General features: G+C 41.6%; 1 protein-coding gene across 4 annotated transcripts in view; it reads right to left on the reverse strand.

Moving 5' to 3' along the window:
- kirrel3b (kirre like nephrin family adhesion molecule 3b) overlaps nt 1–26,107 on the reverse strand; it is a gene marked incomplete at both ends in the record, with an annotated part of 148,500 nt that overhangs the window by 14,254 nt on the left and 108,139 nt on the right. For all 4 annotated transcript variants that reach the window (XM_079166548.1, XM_079166547.1, XM_079166550.1 and 1 more), the window contains 6 exons: nt 2,262–2,388; nt 2,887–3,014; nt 3,196–3,344; nt 10,797–10,902; nt 19,619–19,769; nt 25,401–25,558. In XM_079166548.1, the coding sequence (XP_079022674.1) occupies nt 2,262–2,388; nt 2,887–3,014; nt 3,196–3,344; nt 10,797–10,902; nt 19,619–19,769; nt 25,401–25,558 (819 nt within the window). The remainder of the gene's footprint in view (nt 1–2,261; nt 2,389–2,886; nt 3,015–3,195; nt 3,345–10,796; nt 10,903–19,618; nt 19,770–25,400; nt 25,559–26,107) is intronic.

Here is a 26,107-nt window from a genome sequence, read left to right on the forward strand (position 1 = left end):
ACGTGCAGAGCCCTCTTTCATGCATGATGTAGCCACTTGACGGCCACGTACAAAATGATGAGGAGCTTTACCATTCGGAAAATGTTTGACTGGAGTAAGCAATGTGTATCCATTAGTGACTTAAACACAAACGGCCTCCCCTGCTAGCTGTTTGATTATAATTAAATGACATTCTTCCCCAGGGAAAGCAGGAATCCTCATGCCTATGTGGTACGCCACAGTGGGAGCAAGTGACACACAACGGCAGAGAAGAGAGAGACAGAGGGGATGACAAATTATAAACACATGTCATTTAAATGATGGCATTAAGGAGTCGGGGGATAACTGCAGGGAAGACAAACAGCAGAGAAACATTTAAATGTGCATCGTCGAGTCGTGAAGGCTCTGAATATGCACGGCGTTGCCCGATATTTGCTGTATCATGGTCGTCCTCCCCAAATGCTCGCCCATCCGTGATGTCAGTTATTCACTGCCAGAAACAATTGAGTTCTGCTGAGTGCCAGTGATGTAGGGCTTATAGGCTGATGAGAGGTATAAGGAGTGCTCACATTCATCTGCAGTTGAGGCAGTGGCACAGGACAATCAATGAACCTCAGGAGACAGCCCCCCCCCCCCCCCCCCAACACGCCACTACTTCAACCGCAGTGTTTGCACTTTCACAAATTTTACAATCTGATTCGCCTCAAGGATCGGGTAAGAAATGACTCAAGATTCCTCATGTGGGTTGGGAAAAAAAAGAGATGAATTTCAATTATTCAAAAGGGTAAAAAGGAAGGAGGCTCTTGAATGTCAAATACCAATTCAGGCAGCGAGGTACAAGGCACAAAAGAAATGAGGAGGGATATAAGCAAATGAAAAAAAAGACTGGAAGACATCCAGAGCTTGCTTGTATGAAATCTGCAGACACTAAACATGCCATTTCAGCTTTTGTTGTATGTTTCCCAGTGTGCTCGGAGTTGTGTTTATGGTATAATCTTTATTAAAGCAATCCGTCTTCTTTCTCTTGTAGCGTCGTTTTGTAAAGCAACACATTCTCCATAGTTACATGAGCAGAACAGAGATGCATCAAAATAAACTGGTCCATTGGATGTTATGTATTCTGTTAACACATAAAGGCTGCAGAAAGGATGCCAGTACAGGTTCAACAGAATGGGAGACAATAGAATTAATCATGATTTATTTTTTTCTTACGCCTCTTCTGCCTTGATTTCAACTGAATTCCTGGCTGAGGGGGAGGGGGCTCATTGCAGTTCATAGAAAGTCACGGTTCTGATCTTGCGCTGGAGGGAATACTGGTATCCCATTCTCTCTGATATGCAAAGCTAACGTCGGGGGTTTTTGAAAAGAAAATCTTTGCACACACTGTTTGTTACTTGATGTATCTTCATCCCCGAATCAGCGCCACTGTTGCTTACAGGCAAACTCTTTTGTATGCTTTCTAAATGTACAGTGATACACTGTCAGCATCAACGCAACATCATTTCTCCAGCTTCTTAAAACCCTCTTTGTTTTTCTTTTTGGCCCAGCTTTCTTTCAGATGGACACTGGGAAAATAAGACACATGTAAATCCCACAACTAAGAACCTCTGCCACATTGTAGCATGCACCCTGAATATCAAGTGCTTATAATGAAGTCATTTGTTTGAGAGTTGCCAGGTCCCCCACTAAGGCTGGAATTCATTAGTCAGTCAGTGCCTCAGAAAAGGCAGCTTCCCTGTGCCTCATGCAGAATATAATTAGCATTTAAGTACATTTCACCTGTTTATGAAATGTGTGACCGTATCTTTTCAAAGACTAATACTATATTTATTGCTTTTTCTACTTAGAGGCTTCACCATGATGACAGGTGATGAAATGTCTTTGTTTGTCAGGAAAATTCATTTGCATGTGCCACATCCTTGTGCTTTGTGTTTGTGTGTGTGTGTGTGTGTGTGAGTGAGATGGCTTGTGTTTTGTTACTACGTTTGCCTGGTAAAATGAACCGTGTCTCCAAGAATCTGCTAAACTCTGAAAAAATACAAACAAATAAATAAATACAGGCAAAAAATAAAGCCGCATATTCTGTTGGAAGTTTATAGATGGAAGGCTTTTTGTAAACCACAGAGGAGGCAGAAGACTGACTCCTGTGACAAATTGCTTTCTTTTTGTCGCTGTTGACCCCAGACCTCGAGATTCACGCTTGCGTGTGTATGCATTTGACAACTTTGTGGGTGTGCATCTGAGCCTGTCTGTGTGAAAGACATATCAATAATACAGCTTACCATTGACAGTGAGAGAAACCTCCTTCTCCCCTGCTCCCACACGCGGGACCACAGCACGGCAAACATATTTCCCAGCATCCTCCTGTCTCACGGATTTCAGTGTGAGGAGGTTTTCATTGCTAAGAACCTGCGGCAGAAAAAGTCAAAGATGATCAAATGCAGTTAGAGCAAAGGCACCTTTGCATTTGAGATAGCAACAAGGCAATGTTATGGGGAGAAGGAAAGGCACAATTTTATACCTTAAAGGGCACCTCTCCTCAATTATTAAAATCCAATTTAGGGTCTGAGCCTAGTGGAGTAAAGGGGTTGGCTTTGGTCTTTGATGTTGACAAAAGGAAAGGTGGAATGAGTCTAAATCTTTGTGGACCAGATCAACAGATCTTGTGCGGGTCACCAAGTGGCTGGGACTGTAATGGCCTCAAGATCTTAGGTCTAATGGGCATTTCAAAACACATGGCTGTATGACATGAGTATATACCTACTTCATATAAGCCATGGAGGAGCTAGAATCACAAAATGTCTCAAACACGCTTTACCAGAGAAAAGCAGCTTTAAAACTATTGAAAGTCACAGTATGTGACGGGATGTAAACATATTTTGTAGCAGTGCCAATCAATAAACTCACCACTCCAGATCCCCTCTTCATCCACACGATGGTAAGAGAGGGATTTCCAGTCCAGGCACAGTTGAAAACAGCGTCAGATCCAAGGTCCACCTGCAAGGACTGAGGCTCTGCCGCCATGCGAGGACCAACTGTTGAAATAAACATCATTGACTTTCTACAATACAGCCATAATTATGCATCAGCTGTGATGGTGCCAGCTCTTGGAGTTTAGTGTCAAAGCACACTTAGACAGTCAAAATCGATAACTATGCATTATCACGTTGCTGGCATTATTGAAAGGCGTGCAGCATCACTTGAGGAGCCACTCACAGTACACGTCAACATTGCGGCTGATGTTGGTGCTGCCTAGCGGGTTGGTGACCTCGCAGGAAACGGGTTCGGTAAAGAAGGAGTGGTCCACAATGACCTCATATGTGTCTCCGGAGACCTCCTTGATTATGCTTCCTCCCTTGGCCCACCTGGTGAGAGGATTAGAAGGCAGAGCAAGGAGAGACGGTGAGAAACGGGGGAAGAAATTGAAGGAAAGGGGGGAAAAGGCATTAAGACAGGTTTTCACACTTCCTTATGTCAATAGTACTCTTTCGTGTGAATAAATCATCATTCTAGGGAAGGATTTCTGTGCTGGCTTCAGCATATTTTTGTGGCAGCCCTCCATGCTGTGACAAGCTCCCTGGTGACTCGGAGCAGACAGCACGTTCCTCATTATGCCAGGCAGAGAGAGCAGCACAGAGTGCCAGCTAAGAAAAACAAATCACAGAATGACAAATGGGTAGCGCCCCCACCTATGAAGACGTTGGTTGACACGGACTGTATTACACACAACAGCTGATGTTAATAAATTGACGCGGGATCACATAAAGAACATCTGCTTGTGTTTGTGAGTGATAGCTTCTGTGACGGGGACACAGACACTCCGTACGTGTTTAGGTGAGACTTTTATGATGTCACGGGCAGCGGTGTCTCGCTCTGCGTGGTGTGGATGGCTCTCTGCTGCTACAACAGACAAGGCCCATTTATAAAAGTGAAGCGAAGGCATCTGCGGATCTCTTTGGGAAATTTAGACACTGCTGTGGGAGATACAATGCATCACGCATCTAAACGCTGCCAACCTCCACAATAGAGATGTGGCTGCATGCTGATGTGGCAAATGAAAACAATGACAATGGAACCGGTGCCTTTCTCCGTTTTATATTCCTGCCAGTACTGGGAGCAGTTTTCACGGGGTAGGGAACTCATTTGTTTTCCATGACTAAGCTGGCCCCATGCTTGACTGAAATGCTATCATTTAAATGAGAACAGATTACCTCATTCAATCAGTAAGCGAAGTGCAGCAGAATTCTAATTGGCCTTCATGGGATCGTTTTGCGCTTTTTCCCTCCAGCTGTAGATCTTTCCAGGGTTGTGTTCTTGTGTAACTACAGTTGAGAGCTCTGCAACACCTGTGTTTCCAAAAGTATTGAAAATAGGGCCGAAGGGTGTTTTTGGCCTGTCTGGCCTTTTACATAACTGGTAGTAGTACTCATATAGTGTCTGTTTGTCAGCGAGCATGAACAGATGCATACCATGCATAGCCTCGGAAAAGAGTAGTGTATACACTTTTAAAATCTGCAAAGTCTTATCATCATGTCCACAATATATTGTAATAGCACAGGAAATCCGGTGTGAGAAACATATTAAAAGGTTAAAGTACTGTTGAAGGGATTATGTTAATGATGATGATGTTGATGTAGCAGTGTGTCTCTGAATATAAATATCATGGTGAATGTTCTGCGACGATGATGATAAAGATGATGACGATAGTATTAATTATACTCGCGACGGTTGCGGTAATCATGCTGAGGACAGTAACGACGATTATTAGGATGACAACAATGATAACGATGATGAGGAAGAGAGATGAGAAGGGCGACGTTGATGACGGCGATGACGACAACAACGAAGATGACAATGATGATCATGATGCAAATTACACTGGTGATGAGTATCACAGAGTTCAGTCTTGCTCTTGGAATCAGCAACAAAACAATCTATCCTTGAGGCGGAGAACACGCCCTGTCATACATCAGCAATGGTTGTGATATTATGACAATTATGACGATGACAACAATGAAGCATAATGTATCAGTATGTCACTGTTTCCAACTACACTTCACCAGCTCATACTGTAGGAGTTGTAACGGGGTGAGGACAGATGTTTGGGCAGCCGGCTGCTTCCGAGATGAGCTTGTGGCTGCCAGGTTCGGGAGCCCTTGACGCCGTTAGAAGGAGCAGAGACAGAATGCTGTCGTCTGCAGGGAGCTTGGGCGCTCTGTTGGTGTGCTGGGCCTTGTCCAAGACTCATGTCTAAACATAGCAGGCCCAGGGTAACACAAACACCTGCATTCCCTTTGGGAGGTGAGAAGGGCCAGCGCAAGCTTACTCAATAGCTGAATCACTTTATACTGCTGTATCCTATTCAGGGATTTGATTCAGACAAACGGTGTGTGCCCTGTACACTCGAGTGTCTCTCTGTGTGTGTGTCTATGTGTGCAAACACGGGAGTGTACAAGGTGTATGTTTTCACATGCGCACGGGTCCGTAAGCTAACACCGCTATACAGATAAACAGGTCTGCCGTTAATCGAAGCAGAGGATGAAGGAGACTTGGAAGAGGGGGGGAGATTCTTGTATTTGCTGAATGTGATTAAGGCAATAAAACAGTAACAATTAAATTAGGCAGGTATCTGGGCCATCAGCATCAAGAGCCACAGTAAATCAGGCCCCACAGTTATTATCAGCATGGTTACAGCACAGCGCAGCGCCGTTCCATTCTCCCATACGTGCATATTGAAAGTGATGAGTATTGAATTCTCAGCGGAGTATGAAATAAATATGCAGGTTTAGTTATAACGTGCTGTCATTTTGACATTGACTTAAATTACAGAGCTAGTTTATGTTTTGCAAAGGAACATGTAAGTGCATGTGGGAAAAAAGGGAATAACCATAAAAGGTTTTTTTCTTTAACTTATTATTATGAAGTAAATGTTGATTGCTGGGTGTAATAGATATGGAATAATGACAATACCTCAGTTAAAATTGGTTACCAATAAGCCTCGCGCTCACTATAAAAGTCAGTCTGCCACTGGATACGATCTACCAGTAAAATGAACAAAAAGGAAAGAGAAGAGGAAAACACTTTTATCTTCTCCGGTAGCTATCGCCAGGTACCAAAGGGTATCGAAGTACTTTTCAGTTGCTATCCCGAGTAGCGGAAATGGCTGAACAATCAAATTAACTGTGGAAAATAAAATGCACTGTGTCCGGTGCAGTGTTGCCAACTTTTTTTCCAATGAAAGTAGCTAACACTAGTTCAATTAGTTGCTAAAGGTCGCCAGATTACATACACTAATTTGCATATTGGTGACACCATCACACATTCATTTGACGAAAGCTTAGTGGTTGAGTCCATTGCAGCAATGGACAGACTGCCTTCACATGGCGCAAGAGGGGAGGGACAGGCAGTAGAGACATGGACTGTAAATACTCTGAGCAGCAGTGGGAATGAATTACAATACGATATAACTACCAGCCACAACAGCATGTGGCGATTTGGTCGTCTTTGTGACAGCAGCGCCAATAATAATGGAGCGAATAATAGTCTTGTCCAAAAACAAGACAGTGGCATGTATCAATTAGCTACCTCCAAAGCTTGCAAAGAGGGAAGGTATAGTGATTGTTGTGTCAGTCAGAAGCAAACTAACAACCCAGCAGTAAACACAACAACAACACTGAACATTTTCGTGTGGTTAGGATTGGAATGTTGCAAAGGATGGGGTTTTGTTGTCGCTCTGTGCATGGATGTGTGTGCAGACGAGGGACCTGATTTGCTTTGTTTGTTATTCTTTCTCTTCTCTCTGGTGGGTTCTTGTTTGGATCTAAGGAAACCCTCCGTGTCTTCATCAGAGGGTGGTTGAGTGATTGTGATGTATGCCAGTTAGCCCTCCTACCATTATAAACAGTAATGAAGATGTTCCGACCCACTCGTCTTTCCCTCTCAGAGAGTGTTGATTCCCTGAGTGCCGACCGAAACGCATGCCCATTACTCTTACTTCTTTTACACTTTCAGCACCACTTTCATCTTCTCTTCCAACGACCGACTCCACCACACCAGGCCCTCTCCGATCCCCTGACTTCCTCCCTCTTTCCTCACCCCTTGAGCTGTGTCCTGGCAAAGGTTCAGGTGTCTGTGGAAATATATCTTATCTCCATGTGCACGTTTAAACTCAGATTTATCGAGCCAGTGTGGCAATCACAAGGGGTTGCAGGTAGCAGAAAGCACCGTGCCTTTGACTAGTGCCCCCACTATCTTGGGTCTGTGTCTCAAGTGTCCATTGAATTGTAGGATGGCAAAGTGGCACAGTGCACATTGGGAATGGATGACTCTCTTGGGGATGGAAAAGAGGCCATCCGTCTAAGAACTACTCTGTCCTTGTGCCGTATCTGATCTGGGGTAGACAGAGTGTATTAGCACTGAAAAATGGCCCCACACTGCTTGACCAGCTTCCTGCTCTCCTCTGTGTTATTGCTCTATAGAGGGGGAATTTGTAGGGGCATTATGAGGTCCAAAAATCCCCTGTCTTCCATGCCCTGAACTCCAATGGTGCGCGGGAGTCCTGAAGCACTTGTGTAAATTGCAGATAAATCTAAATGGGAGACTATGAAACTGGGGAACTGGTGGAGAGTATAACCTTGAAGTATCAAAAGTCATTAGTCCGTGTGATAGTATTTAATCCTACGGTGGATTGTGTGATGACAGAACCAGACAGAACAGAGAAAGCAAAAAGAAAGAAATTACAGAGTGGGAAAGTAGCAGTTTTACTCTCCTTTAGCTTCAACCTCCACCCATTTTTCACTCTGTAGTTTGTCAAAAGAAAAAGTCATCTCAACTGCCATTGCATCTTAGCTTTTGATACCCCGAGGAGAAGTCTGCTTCCAGCATTGATCCAGTCTCCTAACAATAGAGGTGAAATCCCTTTGCTGGCGGAATAGACGTCCTGTCTATGCTGTGCACCTACACAATCAAATACAAACCTTGTTTTCCCACAATATCACTGCGCTCCCTCCCCCTTTTCTTTTTCAAAAGGGCAGAATCCATCAAAAAAGGCAACATCTCTGTTTTGCCACCTGTGAGTGTGTTGTACATCCATTTCATTTCCCAGTACCATTACAAGATTCAGAGCCGGCCAATTCTCTTTGCTATCGATTTCATTCCTTTTATTTTATTTTTTGCCAGGTTTTTAAAACCTCCCACACAGAAAATCATCTCTTGAAAAATCACTGGTAACGCAAGTAAGAAAACGTTACCGTCCATTTAGTTGTTCAGTCACAGTTACAGATGAAACTAAATTGATTCTAACAACTGAGAATGTGCCTATGAATGCTTATCAAAACGCTTTAATTAACAGAGGGAATGGGTGAGAGGAAAATACTTGATCTTGATGAGGAACAGGACATTATGGTAAGCATTTCATAAGGAAGACTGTTTTGTCAAACAATTTTTGTGTTTATTTTGTTGCCGTTGTTTTGTTTCCTCTACAACTGTATCTTCAGTGGTTCGGGTTATAATGGAACCAGGAAATGGGACTGCTTTGTGTGTTTGAATTAACCATTATTTATACAATTGTTTCCATTCATTTGAATACTAGTCACGTTTATCAGGACTTGTGTACATAGTGGATGATTCTGTAGTGAAAAATGTATGTACAACTAGAAAGGTGCACTCAGTAGTCCACCAGGTGTGTCTGCAACGACCACTGCTGTATGTATGATTGAATGAATACAACCCACAATTGGCTAACCCCCCCGTCGAGTCTGCAAGTGAATCAGACTTGTTCTTCGCTTGCACTTTTCCCATAACAAATACAATATGTTGTGATGTTAATCTATGCAGGTGTCTGCATCGGCTCTGTGTAGACTCCTTTTTAGTTTTGCCCAGCAGCTGTGAAGAAAGACCCGGCAGCTTCTTGGATATAGAGAAATATGTTTGTGGTAATCTACAAAACCCCATATATATATATATAGAGAGAGAGAGAGAGAGTTTTTCAAATATCAATATCTGGTGATACCTTTACAGTAAATACAGTAAAAGGTCTGTAAGGTTAGCTGGAGCATGAAATTGGCAGCCATCTGTTGATGTTCTATGAAAGGTGTTATATTTGTAATGTGTAATAGCTTCAGAGAATAATGGAATCCCTTGACATTTTCTAGATTTTCTGCTGTTGCAATTTGAAGTTAAAATGAAATGGGTTTGTTTTTTGTCAACAACCTTTACAAAATAGCCAAACTGAAAACATTCTCTCAAAACTGTAAGCAAAAGTAATGAAAATGAAATAAAGACTGGACGGGGCCATTGAACACGGAAGGCAGGAGCGGCACCACGCGGCGCGCATGTGTTCCCAAGCGCTTATTTTTTCAGGGTGCGATGGATGGCTGTGCCCCAAGATAAAAATAGTTGAACTTTAAGAACACTGCAGTGCTCATCGCATGTCATGGGAGAAGGAACAACCAATTACAGCTGGCAGATATATTTTCTTTGGCCCACAAACTTTACAATTTGATTGTTTAACCCCTTCTGTCCAAGGATGTTACAACATCAGGTTGAAAGACCATCTGGATTGACACAGAGATTAAAAGCAGCGAAGCTACATTCAGGAATTTATCGGACGGGGGTGTGGTAGCTGGCACTATCGCCTCACAGCTAGAGGGACCCGGGGTTCGATTCCCGGGCAAGACGGGTGGAGTTTGCATGTTCTCCCCATGGCAGCGTGGGTTCTCTGTGGGTTCTCTGGCTTCCTCCCACACTCCAAAGACATGCAGCTTAGGTTAATTGATGACTGTAAAATCGCCCGTGGATGTGAGCATGAATAGTTGTCTGTCTCTATATATGTCTGGACATATATATCACTCTTCAATAGTCTGTCTGTCTTCAAACTGTGGGTGCACCCTGCCTTCGGCCAATTGCAGCTGGGATTGGCCCCAGCTCCCCACGACCCTGAACAGGAGATTTTCCCTTACATATGATTCTTGTAATCTGTTGGTTTTAGACTACAGATTGTCAACTTTAGAAAAGGCAATGATTATAGTTACCACACTGTTTTTTTTTTTTTTCATCAGACTGAAGAATATTTTGGCATATTTGATTTTTTCTTAGAGTGAGCTCTGCATCGTATGAAAGTGAAGATGTGTGTTTTCATCCTTCCTCACGATGGAGAATCATTTCACTTGTGAAATCCCATTTTTGGGACATTTGAGTGATTTAAAAAAAGATAAAATAAAGCATGGGCTTCAATTTAAACCTAAAGTATTTCATTTCAGCCATTTCCAACCACTACTGTAACACACATATAAAAAACAAGAGCAGACCCCTGGGGGAAAACCTGTCTTTCGACTGTATACTGTGGAGCACAACCCAATCCCAGAAAAGCTGTACCCTTGACAGCTTCATCAGATGTCATAAACATTATGTTTTTTTAGCTTTCCTGCAACACGCTGATGGACATTTAATGTTCAAGGGAGATGATATGATCACAAAGCAAGCAGCTGTGCAACAAAGCCGTGTACATGGTTTCCCAAATGATTTTTTCTGAGGTATACTGTGTTTTCATTATATTTTATCAGCATGAAAGCGTTTTATTGTTTTTTCTGCTCTTCATCCCAAACTGTGGGCAGATATAATGGTGTCATGGCATCATGAGATGATCCTTGGCAATGATTAATGACCCCCTAACCCTAATGTGAAAATGCATTATCCACCAGCAACACTGATCCGAGAACACCTCATTTAAAGTTAATTGTACCACCTTTTCTTCCTTTTTCACATGACAAGATCGTCCACGTTTTGTGCTTCCAAAACACTTATTTTTATGATCTCACCTGTAGAGTGTGACAGGAGGGTTGGCCTTTGCAGAGCAGTGGAATTTCACAATGTTGCCCTCCAGAACAGGCTGAGGCTCCACTGAGAGATTGACAAGTGGGAGATCTACAAAAAAAAACATGGAGACACAAAGACAACCAATTACATATCTGGCAGCCTCCTCAAACATCCTGTAGTGAACTGTAGGACAGAGACAAACACAATGTTTTTGACATTTTCTGTGGCTTATTAAAGCTCACTGAGAGAGAGAGAGAGAGAGAGAGAGAGAGAGAGAGAGAAAGAGAGAGAGAAAACAAAAACAATGTAGCAGACATTTGGCAGCGAAGACAAAATAGACACCTTATAAATAGTTTAGAAAACATGCAACCTCTAAAGAAAACAGCCTAACACACCGACATGCAAAATACACTCTCAGTTTTATTCGGGGAACTACATTTTCCAAATGTGACCCAAAAGTGATTTGAAAGCCTTTTGTGCAGCTGTACCACACATACAGTACTGTCGGTAAATATGTTTCACTTAAAACCACAAGGACAGACTATTTTTATTCGGATAAGTTTACAACACACTGTGCCAGCATTTAGAACAGTTGTGACATCTTATCACAGTTTGTGGCAGCATTTTCTCCCAAATAATAGGCAATTACTGCTGAATAATTTGATGCCCTATTGTTATCGTCTTTCCCGCCACCAAGGAGGTCTAGGCCCAGCTGCTGAATAACACTAGCGTATTTCACAGGTGTGGGAGAGAGCATGGTATTTTTATTCTCATATATTCATTAGCCGCGTTATGAGGAGAAAATCAAAGGCAAACTTGACTTGATAATGAGTTTCGGTAAATGGCAATTTTAAAACAGTGAATAGTCCACGGTGCAAACCACTGCTATTAAAACAACGAACAACCTTGTTGATACAGTACATTAAACAGTAAAGCAGTTCTTAGAATAACAAGCATACAGATTATGCAAATATAATAAACAATTTCATTTATCCTAATTGACAAAGGTGGGCTTGTTTTTGAAGATACGTGTTCATTTCCATATCAATCCCATCCCATGTGTAACAAAGTGTTATTTTCCCCATAGACTCTGAAAATTAATTTCAAGTAGTCTGTTCTAACAGGAGGCTGGTATGTATTTTGTTGGGAGCTTCAAATGCAGCGAGGGAAAATTGATCAAGCTGATCAGTGTTCTTGCCGAGAAGAAACAATTCTCTTTATAAAAGAGCTGTCAACAAACACAAGGTGCATCATGGTAGCACATCTTTCTTTCTCATTTTAACTTTCCATGCAATCAACCAATATGTGTGTCTCGTGTTATTTAATAAAATAGTTTGTATAATGTTATCCGTGTGAATTGGGTGTTTCCGCCACAGCGTCATAGCTGTGTGCCATTTCTGGCACCAGGGGCATACTGGTAAGGCATCATGGGCAGTAGATTAATCACATAGGGAAAGAGCTGGTTCTGGGTTTGATGGTGGTGCAGCCATCTGTTTCAAAGGTGTACTGAGTCTATCTGCTCTGCGTTCAATAATACTAATGTACTAACTGGGGACTGTGTTTGGATTTGGATGAATAGCATCGATGGGCACGGAGATCCACACAGAATTAAAGAAGCACACAAACACCGCTGTAATGAAGCCAAAAAAAAAAACTGTGTATAGCTATGGAGTGTGATTCTGTGTGTGTGTGTGAGGGGGCATGAAGTGTAGGAAAAACTGCTTTTTACCCTGTGGCTGTGCAGATGCTCTGCGTTGGCTCAGCTGCCACAAAGCCCCAGAGAGGGGGGTGGTCCAGGTGCCATATTCCTTCCTACTCACACACATACCGAATTCCCCATCAGGAGACATGTCCCCCCCCCTCCCCCCAATCCCAACCACCCCACCACTTTCAAATCCATGAGCTCCACCTGTGCCATCTCTCCCCAGGCCAGTAAAGAAAACAACAACATTGTGAATCCTGGAAGACTGCAGGCCACAGTGAACCAGCAACCAGTCTCTCCAGGTACTCAGCAGCCATCTCTCTGTGTCCGTGATTTTGCATGTATTTTAGGAGGGTTTGTGTTCATATGAAAGGGCATGTGGGTGTCTTATTAAAACAGAAAACCTAGCCATGCCTTGAGCACAGTAGGTGTTTGCAGCATCGCGACTGGCTAATTGCGTGGACAAAAACGTTTGCAGAGGGAACCTCAGGGGTAAAATGACAGATGTGATGGCGGTAGAGCTGGTAATCAAATCCAGCAAATAAGCTGGAGAGTACAGAAAGAAGCACATAGACACAGTGTGTATGTAGAAGCTAATTGTAGAGGCTAATTCACAAGCCTTTCTCACTAAAAGTGTTCCTATACTGTACTTTTCAATCCTGCCAACACTTCTCTCTGGTCTTCCCGCCAAGATACTTCTAAGGACACAAATGCTCATTACTGTCAATCCGGCTTTTAATTAATGTTCCTTTCAAATGACTGAGACTTATAAAAAGACCTCAGTAATGTCATGATGACTATTTCTATGTCAGACTAGTAATTTCTTGGATAGTTGTAACTTCTTGAAAAACCACAAGCAACTGTCAAAAGTCTGCTTAAGGTCTTGGGTGGGAATCAGGGGCTGTCTCTTCTTTAACCTTTAACCTATTAGATATGACGTCTACTTCATAGAGAAGTCAATTTGCCACTCTGATGCATAAATACAGTACATGAGTTGCTGTGTGAGCGTATTTGATGCAACCTTACATCAATATGCAAGATTGTTTCTTCAATTCGTCAAGAGGTAGAGGTAGTGAGGGATAGAGAGGGGGAGGGATAGATGAGTAGAGTGAAACGGGGATAGTAGGCTGATCAGAGCTCCAGTGAAAACAACAGGATGAATGGGGGGGTGGTATTATAGTTGGCCGACAGCTTTTGATCGGTTAGTTCAAAGTGGAGACCAGATGGTGTTTTTGGAACAATCTTCCAACTTCTCTGTTTCCTGGAGATAGTGCCAACATAAATTGTTGTTTCCCCTTTCTTAAAGCTCTGTTACCAATCTCTCTGGGTCACCGCAGACAGCTGTTCTCCGGCAGGACCCAACTTCAGGAATGTCGGCTGCCTCTGAAGGATGGGGAAGCTGTTTGTGGGCCATCCACTCGTGGCTTATGTAGCGTTAGCGATATGGGCACACTGTCAGGTGGCTGGCTGAGTGGAATATTTGAGCGGAGAACAGACTGACTGCGAGCCTGAGGTCCAGCATATTGATTATGAGATATTCAACCGTGGAACATCAACGAATTTACTCAGTTTAATGAAGGCAGATGTTCTGCTATCTCACGTACAGACATTTCTGAGCCTTTTCTCTCACCATTATCCTTCACTCTTTTCCTCTCACTTTCCAATTCTGTCATCTGCCTTCACGTGGAGTTGCCATTATCTGCTTGATTAAGCAGGGAGAGCATGTAGCTGCAACCGAAAACAAATCCTCCCCAGTTGCACATCTGCATGTTCTTTATTAATTAGTCTCAACAAATGGCACTCATTTTCCCCCCACATGGCTCAGCTGGTTTGCAATGCAAACACATGGAGAACCTTGGCTTTGCGCGTCCCTAGCGCATTCATTTCCCACTACGTGTTTGAAAGCGTGTTTTCTATGTGGGGCAATGCTCTGCAGATATGCAGCTGGACTAGAAAATATTTGAGGACGAGTAGGATGAAACTGTGGCATCAGAATCATATTCCACCGCAGTGGTTTTGTGCCGGAGGGTAGCGGAGTTTAGTGATTAAAGTCGAAAAGGCATAATGCAAGTTAAGTCATGCTGCTGGAGAAAACAGCATCAGGGGGTAGCCACCCGTCAGCTATCAAATAATTACAGTCTGCTAATGGACTGGCATGGACAACTGAATTCAGCAGTCTATCCAGGGGTCTGAATCACCTCAGTTGGCTTTAAATCCCTCTCATTTTGGCAACATCACCTGTACATACTGTATTTAGATGCTAATTTGTCCAACCCTTGGTCAGATAACTATGTATGAACTTCTGTATGAAGGAAAATGCTGAGGTGGATGTAAATCATGAGCATTAAAGTGATGATAAAAGAAAATACCGGTGTGGAATGCATTGGATTTTAAGCTGGTTTAAGCTATAGAGCTATGTGCCGGGTTGTGTTTAGATTACTCTCATTTGGATTGCTGTAAGGATGGAGCAGAGAGAAAAAAAAGGGCACCAAGGCTTAGAGGTGAGCGGAATACGAAATGTTGAGAAGGGCAGACAGACTGAGAAGATTTTAATTACTTTTGATCCCATTAATATTATCTCACTAATACCGTCAATTTCAACACTCTGGGCAGGAAAATAAATGACACTATTAATTCTGAATATTGAGACCTACTACACACAAAGAGACATGCATTCCAAAATACCAACATTTATTCAGAAAGTGTAAATGCTCAGTATCCACGGTTTCAGGGAATACACAACCATTTGGAGACAGTAACTCATTTTCTGTCTTACAGAGAGATATCAGATCAGAGCATCAGCATACATTTAATCTAAATCTTCAAGATAGAGCCAGAACACACAATGCCAGAGAAATATTTGCAAGGTATTAACCGTGTTCTGTTTGCTGTCGACTCATAATTTCCTACTTATGATTAGGAAAAGTCAAATTAAACGACACTTGAAGGCTCATGTAACTCAGCAAGTTAAATCTAATATAGACCAGTGGACCTAGGAGCACTCAGGTCGCACTTTCCACTTTTTACTTCGTTCCCCTGACCAAAAATGGGGTAAAAGCTCTACCCAAAGATCAAAGGGACTTTCATGGAACTCAATGAGATGTTGAAAGGACAGGAGTGGTTGTAGTGTGCACTCTAGCCTCAGCAACTTACTGTATCCGGCCCTCAACGAGGTCCAATTTAAGACTAATCGTAGCCGTTCACCGGAGACTGACATTAATCTCTAAATTTAGAGTCTAGCTTTTTGCAAATGGCAAGTTTCATAGCTCTCTATATGTTGATGGCAATTATTCATGCTTAGTGTAAGTCTATATTAAGAATTTAGATGCACTGAAGCAGGCAGCATTTTGTTTTGCCCAGCCTTGGAGAATCACATAACATACAGAATGTGCACATGAAGAAAACGTGACGACTATGCAACATTGCATCTCTCTAGGGCTTTCTCTTATATGCATGAACTATGGCCAAACTAAATAATCACTCTCAGATGAAAGCTTGAAATGTTACCGATTACATTAGATCTACATCTACATTTTGACTGATGAATATGCAAACATGAATGGAATTAAGTACAAAAAGAAGTAGCACCCAAACAGACCTCAGTGTAACAGAAGCCACAAGGACTATGAATAATATTTGATCATATACAACAGTACAAGGACCAATTCATATTATAACATATTTAACATCTGTGCTGCCAACCATTATTAAACAGTGCTGTTACATTCTGACTTTGAACTGCTTCTTGCTGTAGAATAGAGGGAACAGCATAATTGTGAAGAAGACATTTACAAGCTAACGTTGGACATGGAGCGCCTGAAAGAACCTTTGCCTTGAAGGGTGAAGGCTTTCACCTTTTCTGAGAAAGGCTCAATAAGAGAGAATAATAGTGGGCAGAATAAATCAACATTTGTTGTTCTGTTTCTCCTGCTCCAAAGAGGTAATCCATGCTCTCTTGTCTGGCCATTTTCTTTTGTCTGACCATAGATGAACCCATCATGTTTTTATGTGGTGAGCAACAGTAATGTTACCACAGATTCTGACAATTCATTGTTGGTGAAATATATTCTTTTAGCAGCTATGACAGTACAGGGTCATGGTTTTATTTTTGTATTTTGGATGATAGAATTGAGCTGTTTTTTTCTAAATTGGATTTTTTTACTGGAATATGAAAATATGAAAATCAAGTCTTCCAAGAGAACTGTGAACATTTGCAAGTACAAACATTTGTTTTTTTTGTATTAATTGTTTTGGCTGTGGAGTTATCAGGGCAAAACAACATTTGGTCAAGGGGAGATTTGACGAAAGCATATTTCGGTGTGTGTATAATTTGTGCACAACGTGTTATTAAATGTAGTCAATCTCAATTTATTATTTGCCCCGTTAGTTGTCTTGTCCAGGTGCACGCTCATTTCTGTGCTGATCCTGACTAATCCTTGCTCACTATAACTATAGATTGTATATGTCATAACACACAGAAAAGGCCTGTTCCATTTTAATTTCTTCTCCAAGAAACCAAGAATCAAAAGAAAGCCACATTTTGAAGACATTTGGAAATTATTGAAAAATCTAGACCGTCCAGAGCCTTTAAGGCCTCACCTCAGTTGGCTGCACCCTTTGAAGGATCCAACCCCTGAGTTAGGACACAGCTTTTGTGTGCTGCCTTCTCTGTATGACAACAGCAGCTTCCCATCAATATTTACCACTTGGTTATCCTCCCACACAGCGGCGGAGTCAGACGTTGTACGCATTAAGGGCTCAGCTCAAGCATAAGGAGGTCTGGGCCATGCTCACCCGAGGAGTTTTGTTTCCTATTTTCCTATACACACTATTTTTCAAGCCTTTTGAGATAATAAAGTGCCTACAAATCTATATATCATTTAAGAAAAACATAGTTGCCAAGGGAAGAGATCGTCCTGTGGAGCCTACATCCTATTTTGTATCGAATCATTCTTAAATACCATACCACAACAAGTGTTGAGTATAAGTCATTTTCACTCCTGCCACCTAAAAAGAGGCGTTAACTGGTTGATGATACCATTTTTAACATAGGTAGGGGATTTTGGCGTTAACAACATTACAAAGCTTGGAGTTTTTGTTGTTGTAATACTATAGAGTAGAGTTTACATTTAGCTTCACTGTTTAGCTGACCAATCAGAGAGACTGAGGGGAAATGACACAAAGTTGAAGGTATTTTAAAAACCCAAAAGATTCTTTTGACAAAACATTTGAGGCTGGTGCACCAGAAGCCGAGCCCCCGTTCCGCCCCATTAGCCAGTGCCCTCTGTGGAGGAGCAAATGCACACGCCAGACCTATCCAGAACATGGTGGTCTGGTCCTTCAAGAGAAGGAGGTCAAGTTTAATCTGCTACTGTTATGCCTGCCGGTGTTGCATCATTTATTCATCCTGCACCTGTTTCTATTGTTACAGAAAGACCGCCTCTCACTACACTTCTTCTTTGCAATGCGCGATGCATTCATGAGTGGTTTCCAGATTCCCAACCTCACAATTCTCCATTCTCACAATTTTATCGTAGTAAACGTACTCAATCTAAAGCAAAAGATGGACATAGATTTGAGTTAACCTTTACAAGACACAACTCATACAATGCAGTAGACATGTATCTAGTGTTCGCTGCATGTGTCTACAGTACAGTGTTGTGCTCAAAGTGCAGATGGAGAGTACATCTGCATCATAGTTTATATTCCATTGTCTGTGTTTAATTAACATGCAGTGTTTTAGATGCTGTTGTTGAGCCAAGAACCTTGTAATCGAATAAGGCGGCGTTGAAATTAAGCAAATTGATGCCCAACACGAATGAATCAAAGTTCAATTACAGCACGTTTCATTTCAGGAGAAGCTTAATTTGAAAGTGGTACAAACTCTGGAGGCTCTGCTGAACTGTGCTGAACACTTTACCTGACAAGTCTGAGGAGGGGGCTGGGGGAGTGAGAAGGAGGGAGAGAGGTAAACGAGAGGCTAAGCCTTGTGGGAGACAATTTGAATCTCGACAATTAGTCTCTGCTGTCGCTCAGTTTGATCTCACACTGTGAAAAAATGTTGTCGGCAGCTGTAATTGTGTAAAGAGCACATTTTGGAATGCTAATTACAAATCTGCTGCACTCATTTTTCAGGGTTAAATCATACATTCAGAAGCGAGAATGATGCTGTGATGGCGAGCATTTATCACAGACACATCATTATACATGGTGACAAATCAGTTTACATGTGGGAAGACTTCCCTCTCTGACTGCATGACAAAAAAAATATGACGAGGACAAACTGCAAGGGTTGCAAACACTAGCAACTGTTAATCATTTCTACTCCCGCGCCTGAGTTGGCCTGATCGTGCCGTGGCCGCTCTTGCCATGCTTGCCTCTTGCGGTGCACATAATGAAAAGAATGGAGCCGTCAGTCATATTGCCTCTCTAAATAGCATTTTCTGCTTTATTAGTCATACTTAATGGTGTTGAAGGGGCCGTGAGTGATGCAAAATCCCTTTGTTCAAAGCCCCTCTCTTACTGTGAACGATGCTTGATCGAAAAAAGATTCCCTGACAATTGAGGCTGAATGTGTTTTACACGCTGGGCTTACTTTGCCTGTGTTAGACGGGAATTGTGCATGCTCTCATCAAAAAGATTGATGGCAAGAGCAAGGAAATACAAGATGTGCAGACAGTGTGCAGAGCGCAACCGCAGGCAGGTAGTTGAACCAAAAGAGACAATCCTATTCATTTTACATGGACAGCACCTTTGATATTTTATCACAGTGAACAAAAAAAAAAAAAGTGATGCATCATCAATCCATCCACCCACCTACATGGCATGAAAGCAAAATGGAAACCAATTATACATATCCATCAGAGCCTAAAATGAATCCTAGATGTTTAGTCACGTATGCCTGACAGACAGTTTCACGCCTCTACATGAGAGAAATACCTCAAATACTGAGTAATGCATGCCATATGCAGACTTTTTTCCCCCCCTTCCCATCTGCACTGATTGCTAACCGAGGGACTTCAAAAAACAATCACGTAACAAGAAGTTGAAGAGTAAAAGGGACGGGAGAGACACTGACAGCAATAAACAAAGAGACAGAGAGGGAGAAGTGAGTAAGCTTACGTTGGATGTCAATCGTGACACTGGTCTCCTTGCCGTTGGGGACTGCCTTGTTGGAGGCCTTACAGATAATCTGCTGACCTGTCTCGATGTTGGAAGGCGATAGGTAGAGCGTGCTCACTGTACTCTCTCTCCTGCCGTCCCGGAGCAAGGTCTGCAAAGAGTAAAGCAAAGTTGAGTCAAGTTGGCACGAACATCGCAGGCAGTTTGTGTGGTTGAAATGTTATCGGCCTCTAAATCTTTACCATGAGGTTGGTTGACTGGTCTTATCGATTGCTGTGCTTGAGACCTCGGCTTTTTTTCATAATCAATAAACAGAATCAACAACTATTTTGATTTTGGGTGGTAAACACTAAAAACAGCAAAAAAAAAACTTCAGAGTCAAATCCATATTGGATTGTATCCTTAATAGCTCAAATCCAATTTGAAATTCTAATGTGTTTAAATGATATACAAACAGAGACAAAATATGTAACAAACAGTTCACCAGATAAGCTTTGACCGAGAAGATGTAAAAGTGGGAAAAACAACAAAACAGCAGCAAATTCATGAATACGCACATTTTCTTTTATTTAAAAAAAAAAGAAATGTTGTCCCTTGGGGGACCACAGGCAAACTCAGAACACTCTAGCCTGTAGTTTTACTGCAAAGCTGATTGATATGAAAAAAAAAAAAAGGCGAGATATATATTTATTTGCCTTTTTTGTGTGTCTGGAGAGCTGCGCTCTAGTGCATGGCTTGTCATACTCCACAAAGGAAATCAATCTTCTTTTCAGCGCTCATCCTCTGAGCCCTACGCTGTGGAAGCCATCTGGAATCGGTTGGTATCTCTCAGTAGCTCTCCCTCTCCCCAAAACGCTCTGGGGAAGGCGCTGGGAGTCTATGTTAACCAGTGCGGGGCAGAACAAAGTCACTGACTAGAACAAATTGCGTGGGCAACGGGGCACAGTGTGGTCAACCACACAGTCAAGATGCATTTCCCTGCCATATCTTTAAAGGAGGCTCACTGTTGCTTTGTGTATTTGAAGAAGAAGGCCCTCGCTATAGTGGAGTGCATCAAACGTTTTCTTAAAATAGAAACAGAAGTGCTTTGTTGACCAGGGGGAGCTCGCGGGACTTGCTTTACTGCACTACTGCCTTTGGATTAGCCTCACAAATGTATGGATTGCTTCATGGATATTTCCTTTACTTGCAGGAAAGATATTCATGTCACACATCAAAATATATATATAAGACATTTTAGTCTGCAAACCAACACTCCTCCAAGGCTTAAATACAAGATTAAAGTTCTAGAACTCAAACTAAGTTGAGATGTCATGGCTGAAACGCAGCAAGGTACATTACTGTATATTTAAGTTATCTCACAAAGTTAAAAAATGCTAAGCAGCATATATATTTCAAGCACCATAATCAATATCCATTCATCATTAGAGTCAAATAAGGTGCGTTGCCAATGTACAAAAAATGGTAATTATCTTGTCATTTCTCTACTTTAATACAAGGCTGAAACTGTAATCTAACTACATGCCCCTCTGTTAAGCATACTGCATTATGAATAATATAATTGATATGTCATTGAACTTGTAAAATCAGACATCCAGACACTTCAAAAGAAATCTTTTTATCCAACCACTTTATAATTTGAGTACCTAAAGCTACCTCTGCAGTAGAAAGTCTGTAATATTAGATTGAAGATAAACAACATATTTTTTCTTGCATATTAATAAGCATTTTGTAAGTAAAAGGATATTATAGATGCCATCCATGTTCCTGTGAAGTCCATTTGAAAGTGAGGAACCTTGTGATAAAATTCAGAGTGGTGCATGAGTCGCTTCTAAAGCAGAACGCATTAGCTGTCAGACGTGGGATATGTCAATGTAATATCCTTTGTGACACAATCAGGATTGTTTCCTTCGTAGCTCTGGACCTGTCTGAAGTCATTAATCTTAGGAAGGGGGGTTCGCTGGCTGCTGCATAGAATTCAACACCATGCTACATTACAAATTGATACATTTTCATATCACTGCATGGAGCCTATGTGAAGAACACTTTTAACCACGCTGTGAGAGGAATGGAAAAAGTAACACGACTGAGACCGAAATAGTTGTTTCTTTCAAGGCATGAAGCTTGGTAAAGAAAGCGGGAAAATAAGCCAACCTATTGCTTATCAAGTTGATTTACATTAGCATAAACTGTGCAACAAGGACATCCCACTGGCGCTCTCTTTTTGACAACCTGTTAAATGTGGGTGTGATATTTGCTGGCTTTAAATCTGGGTATGGGCTGTGCTTATTTACATCATCTCTCCGCCATTATCACATTTTTGAATCATGTTTCGGTGCCATACTTATTTGTCACTGTGGTTTTATATTGAGACAGATTGTCACAACACAACGCTAGCTAAGCTAGCTTTACTTAAAGCTATAACTGGCAAGCTCAACTTTCATTTAACAGGAGGGTGACCTGTCAGTAGAAGACCAGCCAGTGGCTTCACAAAGCCTATCCATCTGGTTTATCTACTAATTAAAATAACGGCTGCACCAAATGGATTAATTACTGAATAACACTTGATATGTTGCCAGCCAAGCTAATTCACTGTTAGCCCTAAATGGGCACTGTAACCTTTATTCCACTCACCTATTTGAACAGTGCGGCTGATCCATGAATTCAAGTTTAAACATTATTTGGATATAGCTATTTTACACAAATTTCATGCACAGATAAATGTAAAATATCTACATACATAACAAAAAACACTCCACTGCTAATGGAGTGAGTTATGAGTCACCACTAGCAAATAACAGGTTAGAAAACTCACACCATATATTCACCATATCCTGTAAGCTCTTGTGAATATTAGAGTGGATAGAATATTGTACTACTCCACAGTAATATACATGTTTGCTGGAATTGGCTGTAATGTCTTCAGGCCAATAAAACACTGTAAGGAGGAAAATGTCTCGATGAATGTATTTCAGATATTTGTACATGATAAAGCTTTTTCAAATATAACTAAGAATTGGGACGAACGTTTTATGAGATGTATGGAATTTTCCAAGTAAGCAAAAGCTAATAACTCATACATCATTAATATTTTGCTCACCCATCCAACACACCTGTGATTTGATATCAAATGTATCTCTGGGTCGTATTCGATTAGCCATAATTCTGGTCGACACAAGGGTTATTTCACTAAAACAGTTGATTGCTTTTACATTGTACAATAAGTTTATGCAGAAGGGACAATATGCCTTTTTTTTACTTTGGTCACTGAGGTTAAATAGGTTTCTTTTGTTTAACATAAGCCACCTCTAAAGATAATTTAAAAAGTTGTTAAAAGCAAGTAATTAAGCGATTTATATTTCATGTCATACATTTTATTTTAAATCCTAAATGAATAAGGTTAATTAGCTTGCCAAATCATTTGAGATCTTTTAAAACTGGCACAGTGAATTATATTAATGTTGGAAGTATAAAGCTCATTGACTTAATGTTCTCCTCTGCTGCTGGGGAAACCATATAGATCTCATAATGAATAAAAGTGAACATGTTTGATGACCACTCAGATTCAATTGAGAAACTTTATTTGTAAGTATTTCCCCATCCTACTACTCAAATGGGTGCGACGATTAAAATATAAAAAAGAGCTCCAATAACAAAGAACGCCTATGAAGGAAGAAAGAGAGAAAATATTGAAACTGAGCGGTAGATATCGTCTGCTTTGAGCACTTGTAAGACAGAGGGGTGGAAACATAGCGAAGACCTAGGATTGGAAAAGCGATAATTAATTTTTATATCCATCAATAGTAGCAGCTTCATGTAAACTTTTGAAACTTTATCAGATGTTAAAAAGCAACGCCATTTCACTGCAAAGCTGAGAGGGTATACAATAAAAAAGAAGCACTATTCTGCTCTTGCCAGCAAGAACAGCTCATAAAAATGTCACTATTTTTTTATTTTTTTAAACCTCCCAACACTGAGATAACTCCCCAGTCTCCTGCTCACCTCTCAGCTTTCCACCAGAGCATTCAGGAAAAAAAATGTAGCAGATTGGGGAGGAGAATGCATCAGGGTTTTTTTTTCAAATAATTTGTTGTACCATTCCAGTGCAAACATCTCATACAGCAAGTGTGCACACCTCCAAACCACCGCTCAGACCCGGAGGCTGCATATTGCAAACAGTCCTTTGCTGTTTGCCACTGAGCAGCTCCACTGGAGCAGATGGGAGATGAGTGTTTGAGGGAAGAGAGAACATTATTCATTAATTTCCTCTGCCCACATTTTCACAGCTAGTCTTGGTATTTGAACCGTTCACCCGACAGTGAAAAGCTTCTGCCACATATTTATTTGGAGAGCCCCCTACATAATATACTAAAGTTCTGTCCTTTGAAAGCTACCCTCACTAATGATAAGCTGTGCAATTCAGTGACTCTCTTATATGGTAAAACCAACACACATTTTTGCTAAGCGATAGCCTTAATCATACACTCTCTTAAACCACTGGTCCAGTAAATAGTTTCCTAAGAGGTCATATAGATGAGCTTGTGCGGGCCTTAGTGGGAAATTATCTTTGGGTCAGAACTATCATTAGATATGACACCATCAGGAAAGCCATTTTTGTGAATCCTCCACCACATCTGCTCTCATTAGTCCTCTTGATCTGCGGGATATGAGAGGACCATCAGAGCAGATGATTATGCTTACAAAATGTCCCCCTACTGCTGTTTGGACCCTCCCAAAAAAAAAAGACTCATCTTCCTTTATTCCAACCCATTGCTTTTTAATGGTAGGGACATGCTTGGGTTCTGAGCAGACATGTGAGCATCCATCAGCTACCAGCACAGAATGTCCTCAAATCTGCCTTCGCTCTGAAAGGAAGTGAAGACAGGAAACATGTTCTCCGCCCACCATTAGCAAGCGGCACCTCAAGCAATCGCTTTATTCAAATCGGCCTGGTGCCGTACCCCCGTACAATCAATGACATTTATCTGCTCTTTGAAAAAAGCCAATAATGGGATGAGGCAGCGCAGGGAGTGAGGGAAGGCGGGGGAGGTGTTAGTGCTCTAAAGTGCCTGATCTCTTTAGGTCCTTTGTTTAAATAGAAAATAGAATATGACAGCATGGGTTGCATGATTAGCCTTAAGGGTGAATACCAGTCAAGAGTCTATCGGGTCAGGAGATCACCCCACCCGGCTGGCATAAACAGTGGCGACTGTCTGCAATGGCATCAAAAGTGGGAACGTGATCTGTCAGTGAGAATCAGACTTCTCTGTAAAATAATGGTCAGGCAGATTCCGGCATGGGAAGTGACATAGTAGATTTCATAACAGGTTGGGAACATGAAGAGAGACAAATGCCACTGAAGAAGGAGATCAAACAAACAGAGAGAAACGTGAAGTCACTGATAGTTCCCCGATCTCGCCATCTGCTTGTCTGAGTTGATTTGTTTACTGGGAAAAAAGGCCAGACTTCTCTTTTTTTTTTTCTTTTTTTCTTTTTTGCAATCAAAACACAACCTGGATTTTCAAGGGATGTCATTTCAAAAAGCAGTTTGGATGTTGAGGCAAACGCCCACCAATGACTCAAGCAGTCACTCCGAAACATCTCACGGGTGTTAAGCACTTTTGCAGCAGTTATTTACAGCAAAGGAAGACATGCAAAAAATGTAATGTAACAGGTGTCTTCATTCCTTATCTCAGGTTACTTTGATAAAAACACACTGGCATAGAGATAGAAAGCACAGCCACCATGTAACCTTCTCACACACACACACCTCTATGCTTACCTTGGAGTACATGGCCCCATTCAGGACCTCTCCGTTGCGGATCCAGAGGATCGAGGCTGCCGGCTTGGCATTGTCAGCATGGCAGGTCAGATTGAGTGGGTCACCCGCCCTTAGGCTCACCACCGGCCCTCCACTGATGACTGGATCCTCTGGGGGAACTAACGATAAAGACACAGGGAAAGAGAGGGCATTAGCTAAATTATAACAATAGGATAATTAATGTGTTGCATATCATTAGGAAACCACTACGGATTGTGCAATTTGTGTAAAGTATGACGTATGTAGATAATTACGTTATCATTCAATATGTAATGTGCATACATTTTGCTGAGTGCAGAATGTTATTAGCATGTAAGGACTTCACTGTTGTTGTTTCAACATACAGTTATCAGTCTGATATATTGCTTTTCCACACGACATTGTGAATCAGGAAGTCTGAACCACATAAGACAAATGGCACCTGCAAGGCTTTCACTGCAGGGCACCTAACCTCATCACACAGTCAATTCCCATTTAATAAGAGTGCTCAACAACGGACGGCATTCAGGTTTTTATACAAATTATTTTTCTTCAGAAAATAAAAACCACATGTGTTCATTCAGGGAAGGTAATGACTTCACAGTAAGAAACAGATTACCCTTTACTTACTCGGAAACTAAAGTAGGTGGTGCGGTTTGAGGCACGAAAAGCTTTGCGCAGGCCACAGC

The sequence above is a fragment of the Pholis gunnellus genome (assembly GCF_910591455.1).
Source record: "Pholis gunnellus genome assembly, chromosome: 9".
Classification (NCBI taxonomy): Eukaryota; Metazoa; Chordata; class Actinopteri; order Perciformes; family Pholidae; genus Pholis; species Pholis gunnellus.